Here is a 13,230-nt window from a genome sequence, read left to right as displayed (position 1 = left end):
AGAAATTACATGAAAGCCATGGATGCTCACAGACATTTTCTCACATCGTGTTGTTAACAGTCCCATGAAGAAGGGGTTTACGGCTCCATTTTAATCCTGAGGAGATGGAGGCTCAGGATCCTTGGCCATGGTCTGCAGGGAGGAAGCAGGGGAGCTGGTGAGGAGGACCCTGACGTCACCCCGCCTGGCATTTTTCAAACCGCGGGCTGCGGCCAATTTGGTGGATCATAAAAATCAATTTGTTACATCACAATGCACATTTTTAAAGAAAATGAACTAGGAAATGATAGTAAATGTAAGAGTAAAACTGGTTTTGTGAAACTCATTTTGCCAATTGGCTGTGGTCATAAAAGCCGGAAATCTGCAGTCCCGTCCAGGCAACGGCTGTGCAGACAGGAAGATGGCGCCCAGGAAGGGGACGATTCGGCTGTGGTCACCAGCCATTTGGGGGCCTGGGACTCGAGTGGAGCTCGTTACCAAGGCAGTGCCTCGGCCAGGACCAGGTGCTCGGCCTGGGTGTTAAGAAGAGATCAAGGCGTGGAAGAGGCACTCCCACGGCTAGGAGCAGGCACCGTTCCTTCCCTTCTCATGGCCGGCCATGAGGATGTGTCCCCTGATGGGAGACTAGAGGGCCGGCGCCCAGCTGTCCCACTCCAACCCACCCCCGAGACCTGTCCTTTCAGCCCTCAGTACTTCCCCAAACACAATGAGGGGAGGAGCTGACACTGGTCATGGCCTCTCCCAGAGACTTAATTTTCTGGCTCAATCTACCAACTGAAGCACCACAGCAGAGCATGACACCTTGGGGAACTTCCTGACCAATGTCTTCCGTTCCCATCTAGGCCAGATAAGATGCTGAGTTGCTGATTCTAAATTTCTGAAAACTCACTTGAGGTGTGCCCCTAATTTTGAAGTGCTCACTTGTAGTCTATAGAAAAGAAATTAACTTCAAGGTCACTTGAGGAGCTCTTGGGAAAAAAGGTCCCAGAGCCAAGCTGCGTGGGTCCTCACCTCCCCCTGACCACAGCAGCTACTACTACAGTTCAAGAGACCTGCTTAAAGAGAGCAGGAAAGTCATTTAGAAAGGGATCTTAGAAAATATCCTTTGTTCCAAGAATCAGTTAAACTTCTGTTTTTTAACTTTCATGGCTCTTTAGTTGAGCCAATATGCTCAAAAACTGTAGACAATACATTTCTGTGAACTGAGGTTCCCCTCAGCTCATTTTCCGTCCTGGTTAAAAGCAGCCCCACATACAGTTAGTAGTATCATTAGCTCAGGATGTAAAAGATGGTTGACTCCTGTACTTAGGGTTACTTTCCAGGCTAAGAAAGGCAAACATCCCCCCCACCAGTGCCCCACGTTTCATGTGGTGGCAATGAGAAGGGGCAGGCAAGGCACAAAGTGGCCTACGATTACACGTGTGACTCTGCCCAGCTTCTGATGACATTTGTCCTTCAGCGCTCTTCCCGTAAGCCTGGGAGCACGTGGCAGCCCTCTCCCGGAGAGCAGGCCTGCATATTCACACCAGGGGTGACGCAGGCACCTGGAAGCCAGGGACTGGCGTTCAGAAGGCCGACACCCACTGATGTGACATGCAACACACTGGTGAGCAACATCAGCCTGGGCGCCATGCTCAGAAATCCTGACCCACGGACCAGATGTTCCGGGAACACAGCTAAAACCCAGAAGCAACACAGCTGATACAGGTACTGAGCTACCTAGAGAGAATAATTAAAACTAAAACTCCCGGTGGGACCGCACGAGCCCGCCCACACACACAGAAGGGAGGAGGGAAGGGCCCAGGGGGGTGACAGCAAAGAAGGTGAAGCAGCTACTGGACGGAAGGCCCCGATTCATGGCAGGACAGGCGTCTCACACAGCTGAGCATACTCTGGTGGGACGCATGGAGAATGTACTGCTCTGACAGCAAAAGAGTGCTTTAGCGCACTGAGTGAGCAGGGCGGAAGCAGCCGGAGCCTCCGCTTCAACAAGCTGTGGAAATGCTGTGGCAACAAGACAAGGTGCAGCAGGCCCCCCTTGTCAAAAGGGACGTTACGTATGGGCTTTCAGGGAAAAGGTCCGTCCAAGGTAAGGCAAGCCTTTCTGTACACCTTGGAAACGTGGGGGAACTACACCCCCTGCTCTTGCTGGAGAGCCCCGTCGTCCCTGGGGCTGAAGTCTCGGTCCCAGGTCCCAGCACCCTGAACAAAGAGCAGCAGGGCCATAACTCACACTGCTCCTTGCCAGGAAAGTCACTCCAGAGCCCTTTCCCACAGGCATGCCCCAGACACGGCCTGCCACACTCCAGTAGATCCGGCCAACTTTCCAACGGCTGCTATTTGGGACAAAGCTCTGATAATGACTGAAAGGGATGGTCCTTACTTGTTTAGGTCAAGGAGAAGCACCGAGAATAAAGTCAGAATCTTCAAGACCTTACCATCAAATAATAATTCTTTCTCCCAAGAAATGTTCTGTCACTTAAAATAAAGGCAGATGATTATTCAACTAAATTCCTGCTAATCAATGTCACAAAGAAATCACACTTAACTAATAAAGTTTCTAGAGAACAGCCTAGTTGGTCAAAACCCTGTTGCTTTTCCGGTTCTGAGTGACATTTCAAGGAAACTTCACAGTGAGACGAGCTGTCAGGGTAACTAACTCCACGCCAGGACCTCAGAGAACTTGGGGAGGGGGCAGGAGGCACACCGTTAGGAAAAATCCCAACTGCGCACCACGGCCTCAAGGCCCTCCTCGATCTGGCCCCTGCCCACCCCCGAACTCAACCCGGCAGGGCCCACGGCAGGGGCTGACAAGCTCCGGAGAAAGCAGGCCAGATCAGCCTGCAGCAAGGAGCGCTATGTATTTTTTTTTTTTTTTTTAAGAGTTTTGCGGGGGTGGGGTGAACAGGGTCTCGCCCTCACAACTTCCGGGCACAGAGTGACAGGTGCCCAGCGCCTGCTCTGATCCGCTGCCGGTCACAGGGGCCTGGCATTCCAGAAGAATTCAGCTCTGATTAAAACATAACCTCATGCCTATAAATAAAAACGTCTTTTAAACACTAATTAAAAATAACAGGCTGGCATTTGGAAACTCCCATAAACAGAAATATAAGAGTTGAAATAAAGAGCAACAGTTGCCTGTTTGATCTATGCTCAGGTGGGTAAAAAGCCACATGTGTCTTCTCTGAAGTTTTTCCATTAACTCCTGAATTTATGAGGCTTTAAAATGCATAACAATGTCCATCTTACCTTTTAATCTAATAATGTCATAGTGAGCTTTTCCCGATTTACTCCATTTTAGTGACTGTGTTAATTAGTTTTCATATTTTAGTTAACCCAACATATCCAAAATATCATTTCAACACTGTAATCCATAAGAAGAAATTCTGAGATAATTTGCCTTTTTGTACACCATGTCATCAATGTCCGCGGTGCCATTCACACTCCCGGCGCATCTCAGCTCACCACAGCCGCGGATCAAGCACTCAATGGCCCGTGTGCGTTCAGGCTGCCGCTCGGCCCTGGACGGGTCTCAAATGCTCAGTTATTTCAACCGAACACAAACCAAACTCACTTGCATTTCAGGAGTTTTATATAAAAGAGTTTTTCTCATTTTGACTGTGTGCTTGTTTTTTACTTCAGATGACTTAATACAATAAATATTTACTATTTTAGGTATATAAAAACTCCTGGAATTCATCTTAGGATTCACACCACATTCTTCACAGTAAGCTAAAAGATATTACGAACCACATCATATTGCTTTCCCACAAGCATCCAGTTTTGCTTTTCAAACCACGGCTGTTAGATTTAGTTTTCATTTCCTTTACACATGGCTCCTTTCCTGTCCTAACTGAATGCAACCAAGAAGTTCTGGCACATCTGAGCCAAGCTTCCTTAATGTGCAGCAGGATGGCGCCACCATCGTGCACAAAATGACCCGCCTGAGTTTCTAATTCAAAAACAATCCATCCTGTCTGCTCATTCCTTTAGGAGACTTATGTCCATCTTTATGACTTAAGAAGTAAAAGGGAAAAACTCGGGACCTCAAGATAGCCAGGTAATAACCAGGATCAGAGGCTGCCTACTGGAGCAAGCACAACCAGGGGAGCAGTTCACTGCTTAAAGTACCTGCTCTTCACTCAGAAGCACGCTGCATGGATGCTAAAGGAAATAGCAGTTTCAACAGCTTAGGATGCAATGGGACCCTCACTCTTCACCAACAGCGGGGCCCCACTGTCTAAACTCTAAGAGCATTCCTGGTTACCTCTGCATCCTGTTGGGGGAGGTGGTATGTCCTCTCGAGGCTTTGCAGAGTTCGGGGGTTCAGAGTCTTCTGCTCCAAGAGATGCTCCAGAAGCAAGACAAGCTGGTCTGGAAGGAGCTAAGGGCAAAACCAAAAAGTCTATGAAAAGGCTAGAGACTTGATCTTGCTAAAACCTCAGAGCTTACACCATATCCCCAAAGACACTGCATTCTGGGGCATGATTAAGCCATATTCTCCATGGCTTTTCATGTCAGTTCTATAGTTAGAGCAGATAAAAAGATCAGGTATTTAACTTTTTTTTTTTTTTTAAGATTTTATTTATTTATTTGACAGAGAGAGACACAGCGAGAGAGGGAACACAAGCAGGGGGAGCTGCAGGCAGAGGGAGAGGGAGAAGCAGACTCCCCACCGAGCAGGGAGCCCGATGCAGGGATCGATCCCAGGACCCTGGGACCATGACCAGAGCCGAAGGCAGACGCTTAACTGACTGAGCCACCCAGGCGCCCCCAGGTATTTATCTTTTTATTTTTAGGTTGTACAATGTGATTTTTTTTAAGGTGTGCAACATGATGATTTAATATACATATGCACTGTGAAATGATAAAACCTGTCCTTATCTTAATAAAACATTATCATGGTTCATTAGATTTCTTTCTTTACAACATGTAAATGCCAAAAAATGTCAGTTAACCCAGATAAAGATTCAAGAAGCCATCTGATCTTAAGTGAACACATGGAAAAGAAATAAGCAGTTTTCAGATTTCCTGTAGCACCTAAACCTTGCAAATGTACAACCAAGAAATAAAGGGCACATAATGAAACAAGAACCATGTCTCACAATCCCTCCATTATAAAAAGTGTAAGTTTACTATTCCATTAAAATGACTGTACATGTGATTTTATACGTATATGTATAATCTCTCTCTCTCACACACACACACACACACACAATGCACAAGGTCACTCTTATTCCTGAGTTTTCATACAGTCAAAAAATGCTGTTGATCACTTAAAGGCAAAGAGAGGAAGATGTTTTCATAGGACATAAAAACAACGAAAATTTATGAGCAAACAATATTTGTGAAATCCAAGAACTTAAAATGTCTTATTCACTACAGTACTGCACGCAATGCCTGGATCAGCCCCGACCACAGCGCAGTGCTCAAATAAACTATAAATGGAGGAAAAACTAAATGTAAGATCCATCTTGTAGAAACTGTAGGAACTGAAAAATATTTATTCTGAAATCAAGGTTTTAACATTATGACTCTGAATTTCACTATTCTCTACATTTAGCTTTTCTCCATCCCTGCTTATGACCAGATAATCCCTGTCAGCTAACTCGATTTTACAGGTCTAGAAGTCAATGCTCGATCAACAGAATATTCATACTACCCACCTGGATTTTAATCCCCACTTTGTTACTTTAAAAGAAAATTTAAAAATCATTGGCTTCTCTTGCTACCTCTCTACCTTTTTGCCCCTTAGTGTGCACTCTGCCCCATCCCCATCCCCCCTCCCCAACACACACACACACTTCCCAAAACACAGAAGAAAACTGAGTAGACAGCATGCACAATATTCACCAGGCAATTTCATAGTGAAAGCATTTCTTGTATTTTCTCACATCGCCCTTCTAAGTGATAATAAAAACCCCACTTTCCTACAGACAAACATGGATGTACATCACTTGATTCCTGGGCATTTTTATTTTATAACATCACTTCGTTCCACCTTAGAGTCAATGCTGTGGATCCTCTCTCAGGCTGACAGGATTGAAACAAGGTGCCTTCAGCAAAAATAGAGGGTTACAACCAGCACTGACCCGTGAGGTCCTATAGGAGGACTCAAAGTATAGCTAACACTTTATTCACTTTCATTATAAGTCATGTGCCTTTAAGATGTTTGAAGATATCAAATCACTACATAACAACCAATAACAAAAATGACAGTTTTTCATTTCTTACAGTTTCAGACATATGAGGCTTTTATATTTTCAAAAATTTGCTGTTTATAAAAGAGCCCAAATCCAGGGCCAGCAGCCTCTAGGGAGCCTCCACACCAGTTCATACCACAAGCAATGTGCTCAGGTCCTGCCTGGCACCCAGGCTTCCTCAGCCCTCCTTCCTACCCACAGCATCCTGCAGCCTCCCTCTCTGGATCTTTCTTTCTTGCCTTCCAAGAGAGGATTTTCCCTGGTGGAGGCTAATCCTTCAGCCCTGGCTTTGAGTACACCCCTTAGGTCACTCCCCAACTGTCCTCCTACACTTGAACCCTCTTCACAGAGCTGGCCTTTCTCCCCCATCACGGTCTCACCCCACCCCCCACCCCCACTACTGCCCTTTATAAAGTGTGTCCCAATGGCCCTCACCACGTGGTGGCCTGGCCTGGCTTCTGCCTCTGCAGGGGCTGTGGAGGGGAGAGCCCCAGACTGAGTCAGGGGCCCATCCAGCCCTATACCCTGACAAGCACTCCCAAAACTGGTCCCCAGCATTTCTATAGCTAACCACCCCTAGGAGTAACAGCTTGATGTATAGGCCACTCTGGATGCAGGACAACAGCTTCTGGGGAAGGGCCCACCTGACAAAGCACAGAACACCTACCAGCTGGGGGTGTGGGCCCTGCTGGCTAACTGAACACGGCAGGAACCAGCCCTGCCAATTTGCAGAGTTGCAGGAAAGGAAGGAGCAGGAAGGAAAGCATCTCCCTATTACGCATACGCACTTACAAAGAGGCCTATTGTTACAACTCAAGTTTGGGATTTGGTTTAAACTAGAGAGACCCATGGAGGAAAGAAGACCTTGAGTAAGATGATTCGCTTGGTCCTTAACTTACCCCAACTGGGTTTTACCAACAAACACAACTCCAGCTTGAAACTGAAGAATTACTAGCTTGTGAACTGATCAAGGTATCTGGATTCATACTTTTATATCTTGAAGTTTTCTTCTGAACGGGTCACACATCCTCACAGAGAAACAAAACCAAAGGATCACTGAAGGCCTTTGTCCTCTTCAAATTTTCCACGATGGAAAAATACTTAAAGCCAAGCCCCCTGCCTGAAGATGGACAGCGGAGATGGATGGGAGGGGGTCAAACCCTTAGGGCTCTCTAACACGTTTCATTTACTCTAACTGGAGAGAGGCAAAGAGAGCAGGCCGCACGCCCCGCCAGGGAGGCCCCCCACCCAGGCAACGCTGCTGGAGAGTGGGCCTGTTGAGAGCGGGCAGAAGGCAACGAGGGCCCACACGGAGACCTGAGACCATTTCTCCAGAACGAACGCCAGGAGCTCTGCTAGTCCTAGCCTTCAGAGCGGACTGGTAGAAATGACTCTCCCTTAGTAAACAACCTGTAGCCATCTGGCTTCCAACTGCGGCTCTTCTAATTCACCAGGAAAAATGCAGTTTCTAAACAATGAGGAAAGCAGAGAAAATCAGCGATCAAATGCTATTTTAGTACACAGACAATAAAACTGATTCAGTATCTTTCATTCACAAATAAGTAAACATTACATAATTTTTTACATGACATTACAGACCCCCTGAAAGGAGGATATGAAAGCAAAAATGTGGTAAGTAGCTCACTTTAATACAGTACATTTCTCTTCATAAAATAAACATTTACTCCCTGTGAAGCCACCCTACAATGAAAAAGAAGTACTATGTAATAAACCAAAATGTCTGCACAGCAGCGAGTGAGACCGTACACTGGCAAACGTGCTCAAAACACGGTGCTGGGCACCGCCCGCCCCGGCGGCTGGCGCGGCAGCAGTGGGAAACGCTGTGCGGGTCATTCTACTCCCACCCACGGAGAAATCACATTAAATTTCACATGACTTCTAGGCCAACTGTGTTTTAATGCAGCAGTACTGAGAGCTTCCGTCACACTATGGGGTGATTAAGAAAAATAAAGTGCGTGTTTCAGAGCGTTATCTCCTGAGAAAGCAGCTCCTCTAAACATTACAAAAGAACCTGACTTTATTTCTGAGGGTCTAATGGTGCTCACGCCGACAGTTTAACAGTGACAGGAATAGAAGGTCCCTTCCTTTGCACACACAAGGACTTCATGAGGGGGTGACTATTTTTCCACAGGGAAACCACCTCGGTATTTTAAATATTCATCTGCCTCAGAAACTTAGACAAAATAAGACAATGGGGTGCCAAAGTCATGTGCTTTGTGTGTGAAAGAGAACTTCACACACTGTAAAACTTCCTCGAATACAAAACATAAAATGCTAAAGGGGGTCAGTCAATACAAATGCTATTTGTTAAGGATTTAGAAGTCTGTATTCTTGCTTTAAAGAGGGAGGATTCCGTAGTCGCTAATTACTCAGAAATGTACGAAGAAAAAAGAAGTCTACCTGGTATTTTTCCCAGTCTACTTAAATTGCTGAGGGAAGCCACACAACTCTGAATGGTTTTGAAGAGTTTCCACACAGGCTCTTGGAAAGAAGATATGAATTTTCCAAACCCACCCTCCTTGTCTACAAGCAGCACAAAGCAAACAAACCCTGACTCTTCCAGAAGCCCCTTACCGCCGTCAGAGGGGCATCACTCACTCCCGGCTCCCAGAGGACCACCCACGCAACTGAGCCCCTCCACCATTTCTGCCATTAGCAGGGCGCAGAAAAGGCCAGCTCGCCGCCTCGATCAGAAAATGTCACCAACGCATCCCACCACTGACCTTGCAAAGGCAGGAACCGACACGAGGAACCCGGCGCCGCCACTGCCTGCACCCTTCAAAGGGAAGGCACCTCCCCTCGTGGCCCAGCCGGCCCGCGGCAGCCGCACACACGGAGGAAGTCTCCGACAGGCTCCCAGACGGGGAGTGAGCCTGGGACTAAGGCAGCCACCGACGGACAGTGGCGTGAGTTCTATTATTACCCCATTATCACTCTGGATCTGTGCCTAAATGAAGCATGCTTCCTCCCTGCTGCCATTTCCTTTTATCCTGGCTGGAGACTAAAAGCGGATCAATGGGGGCAATACATATGATGTCACTTCAATTTACAGCAACAGCCTCCCTCCTTCAGTCTGTCTCAAATACACAGAAAGATCAATTCTTCCCAAAAATGGTTAAAAAATGCTTAGGGAGCATTCTTCTTCCAGAAAAGCATTCTCTGCTATATTTGTCTATGTTACTACGGCAGGAACTGTTTACACTGAACAAAAACAGAAGAAATGGGGGAGGGAGAAAAATCTCAAATTCTCCTGTATGCTGGAGACTTGCTGGCTGAAATTCAACAGAAGCAGGGTCCAAACCAGAATCAAAGCAGCTGACCTTTCAAAGTCAAAGGCTTTCGGGCACAGAGGCACAAGAGAGACAGCAGTTCTTTGCCCCTTGGATTAAAAAGGTAATCCCATAGATATAAAAAGTCTTTTTTATAAGATTTCCCCAAAGTCCAATAAATTCCTTTCTACCTTTCCCAGAAAACGTACCACACGATAGAGCCTCAGGTGCCCCCACAGTCCACAGCGTGAGAACAGACAGTGCTCCCTCTTGTACTTTCCTCATTATGGGCAACAGGAACGGACTATAGGACACAAGGGGAAGCCTTAACAAATCATTTTTCAGATGGCGCTTGACCCAAAATAAAACAAAAGAAGTAAAAATCTCTAAGTTAAATAAATTTTTGTATCATGACTTTTGAAAATGGGGTATAATTAAGATATAATTTTAAGAAATCCTCAAAACATAAGAATTCTCCTTCCTTACAACCCCAAAAGACACACAAAATCCTCAAGAGTATCAGAACCCTGGTGAAGCTGACCTTCCAGACCCCAAACACCAGCCAGGACTATGGTCTTCACAGAGATGTTAGAATATGATCTTCCGTCATCTGTCACTTTCCTAATGATAAATGTTTTTAAGTGACAAAAGTGAATTATTTAATAATATGTACACAGACAAGTGTCTGCCTAAGAGCTGTTGTCAACTAAGGTATCATGATATAATTAAAATATTCCTAGTTTAAACTAGTAACTTGTATAGAGGAAAAACAATTGGTTTGAGTTGCTACTGAAAATAAACTAAAAACAAAACCTACAAAAGAAGAACCAGCCTCTACATGCTAAAACAAAAACTTAATACATTTTAAAGAACTGCCAAACTTAAGAAAAGCAGTCACAGTTCCTATTATTTTGGGGATACAAACTTGATTTACCAACAAATGAAAGTCACCAAATAAAATAATTAAAAGTGAAAATAACTTCCTTCAAAATACTGAGAGAGCAATCAGTAGACATATTTACTCAGCACAGTCCCTTTTGATTATCAAGTATCTTTAGGGAGTATGTCTGTAGTCAAATTTTAGTAGAAAAATTCAAGCAGAAGCAAATATTCATATAATTCATTTCATAGGAAAAAAAAATTGGGAAACAAAAATACAGTAAACTCCCCTACACACATTTCTTGCCATCTTACCATACTACAGAAACAGTTTCACCTCATTCTTTTTAATAGTTGAGTAGTATTCCATTATGTGGTTCCATACCTTGGCTACAATCTGACATACAAAACCAGTTGACAGTTCTCACAACAAAGGTATTCACACGCTGGACTTTAGGGGGTCGTAAATTAGTATGCAACTAGAATTTTGGGTTAGAAATACTACTACTTATAAGTTAGGAACTCCAGCTCATAAAACACACACTCTTATTCAAGATAAATGCATCAGTATTAATACAATATTATTACTTTAGGTAAGAGCATTAATTCTAAGTAAACAAAAAGAAGATTCCCGTTTAAAAAAAAACCTGCAAATGCAAGTTAAAAGTATTCTCTGATACTTTCAAGTGTTCCAAATTCTTTAGAAAGCTTTAAACCAGGCCGACACTGAGCATGCCATTGTTGTCATGGCACAGTGAATGGACTGATCACTTAGGAATTTATAGTTTTCATGAGTGATGATTTTCTTGAGAAGCATAAAATTCAGATCAGGAATTGTCTCCCTTTGGCCCTTTTGGTTATTGATCTGACAGGCTGCTGGGTAGGGGAAGCAGACATGAAGATCCTAAGTACTCTGGTAAAATTCTGGGAATTTCCAACATTAGTGTTTACAAAGATTTATTTTCCAAAATGTAGGACATAAACCATTAATGTACACACATGGTCATAAAAGTTGACAAGAAGACTGCATTTCATGTACTTTAAATAACATGCTTTGTGTCAGACAGCATATAGTTTGCGTAATACTTTCACAAAAGTTGGGAAAATTAAGTTAGCACAGGAAAATGTGACCCTTCTACAATGTGAAAACATGAGAATGATCGATGCCAGTCAATTACATCAGATCCTACCTGATGATGGTGTGTTTTAGTCTCTGTGGTGTCACTTTTGGAAGTACCACAACCAACCGATAGCTCAAAAGTATAGGACATGAGCTGCCTGGTTTTTTCCTTTTTTCCTGCCTCCAGCTGAAGTAAACTATTTTTCTTAAATCATGTCAAAAACATTTCCCAATAATTTACTTAATGGAGAGAAGATCTACTTTATGAAAAAATTCAATACTGCAATCTAATTTAAGCACTGAAATGCGTAAATGATTAAAGCACATGCTCTAACGAAGTGCTGAGCCAGCACCTAGAAACCAGGGGGTGGCGGGGGGGGGGGGCTTCTATAAAGAGGTCCAGTTAGTACAGGCAGAGTCCCTAGCACTAGGGTCACAAGAAACCTGTCGGCATCTCTCTAGTCTTAGAAAAACAGTATTTGAAAATAACACAGATCTCAAAAGTTCAGATTTCCACGCTTCTCCATAAAGAGGAATGCTAACACCATCAGATAGAAGACATTAGTTCTGTGCACACAACACTCAAATATTGCTAGAATCTTACATTTTCTGAATGCTTTGCATATACAAAGCATTGCATCAAACAGCTGCATGCTCAGATTTTTATGTTGTCATTTACAACATAAATGAACTATCAAATATTTTCAGTTTTTTCCAAGAGACAAAAACCAGTAATTTCATTCAAATTCAGAACTTTTCTTTCTCTAACTTCCTATATTACCCTCAAAATGTCAAAATCATAGTCTGTGTGGCATTATTTATTACAAATTTAATACCTGAGTAAATAACTACAACTTTAGATTTCCCCTTTATAACATTTGGTTGAATATATTTCATGTAGCCCTACGTTCCTGGTAAAGAGTGACCTACAGAACATACACAAAAGGTGTTCATAAGCACAAATATTTAACCCTTAGGAACATCCAGTCTAAAAACATACTTTTCCCTCTAAATAAGTAGTGAACAAATGGGGAAAAAAAACAAACAAAACCTAAACTCTTATTGAAAATATACTCTTCAGTATCTTATGGACAAAAACAGGATCCTCTTAAGTGTAAACAAAGAATAATGAGTTCAAACAAAACTATATTTCAACTTCTGTAAAAAGTTTAAGGCAACTCCTTATGGACTGTAACCCGACAGTGCTCATTTCTTGTGCCACCTACCCCGGCCTGACATTCACATGTTTTATCAAATTTAAACAAAGGAATTAATGTCCACTATAGTAGGTGGAGTAACATAGTAAGATGACTGCAAGAATAGTTGGCAATCAATGATTTGGCAACTTAAATCTATTACAAGAAAACTTTTAGCTACAAATGAAAATTCAAGCCAGAAGTGATTCTCACTTCTAAACTAAAATAAATCCAAAAAATACACACATTCAAATACATCAACTTAAAAAGTTTTATAAGCATTCTAATAATAGATGCGGTAGAGGATTCTTATTTTAAAAGCTAATGAATGGTAAAATAACTGAAATGCCTCTGCAATTGTAATCAACTGTATTCAACCAAACGATGGCTCTGGAATGTTTTTAAAGAGCTAATAAATAAGTTAGGTTGTACAAGGAGTGGCAACAACCCATTCTGCTCTAAGTGCAAAAAATGGATAGTACCTCTAAGAGAGACCTGCCCTTTTGTCTTCCAAAATCTCCTTGTTAAAACTTGCTATTCAA

General features: G+C 43.4%; 1 protein-coding gene across 6 annotated transcripts in view; it reads right to left on the bottom strand.

Annotated features, from left to right (window-relative positions):
• The window catches only part of AOPEP (aminopeptidase O (putative)), a 337,581-nt gene that overhangs the window by 18,395 nt on the left and 305,956 nt on the right, over window positions 1-13,230 (bottom strand). For 4 of the 6 annotated variants that reach the window (XR_004914923.2, XM_078061964.1, XM_036084759.2 and 1 more), the window contains one exon: window positions 4,268-4,384. The exons of the other annotated variants lie outside the window; for them this stretch is intronic. Coding sequence is in view for 3 of the 4 variants with exons in the window: in XM_078061964.1 (XP_077918090.1) it covers window positions 4,268-4,384 (117 nt within the window). In the remaining variant the exon portion in view is untranslated. The remainder of the gene's footprint in view (window positions 1-4,267; window positions 4,385-13,230) is intronic. 6 annotated transcript variants of the gene reach the window in all.

The sequence above is a fragment of the Halichoerus grypus genome, chromosome 14 (genome assembly GCF_964656455.1).
Source record: "Halichoerus grypus chromosome 14, mHalGry1.hap1.1, whole genome shotgun sequence".
NCBI classification, from domain to species: domain Eukaryota; kingdom Metazoa; phylum Chordata; class Mammalia; order Carnivora; family Phocidae; genus Halichoerus; species Halichoerus grypus.
Note: the sequence above shows the minus strand (reverse complement) of the source record. Positions and strands in the feature narration are given on the sequence as shown.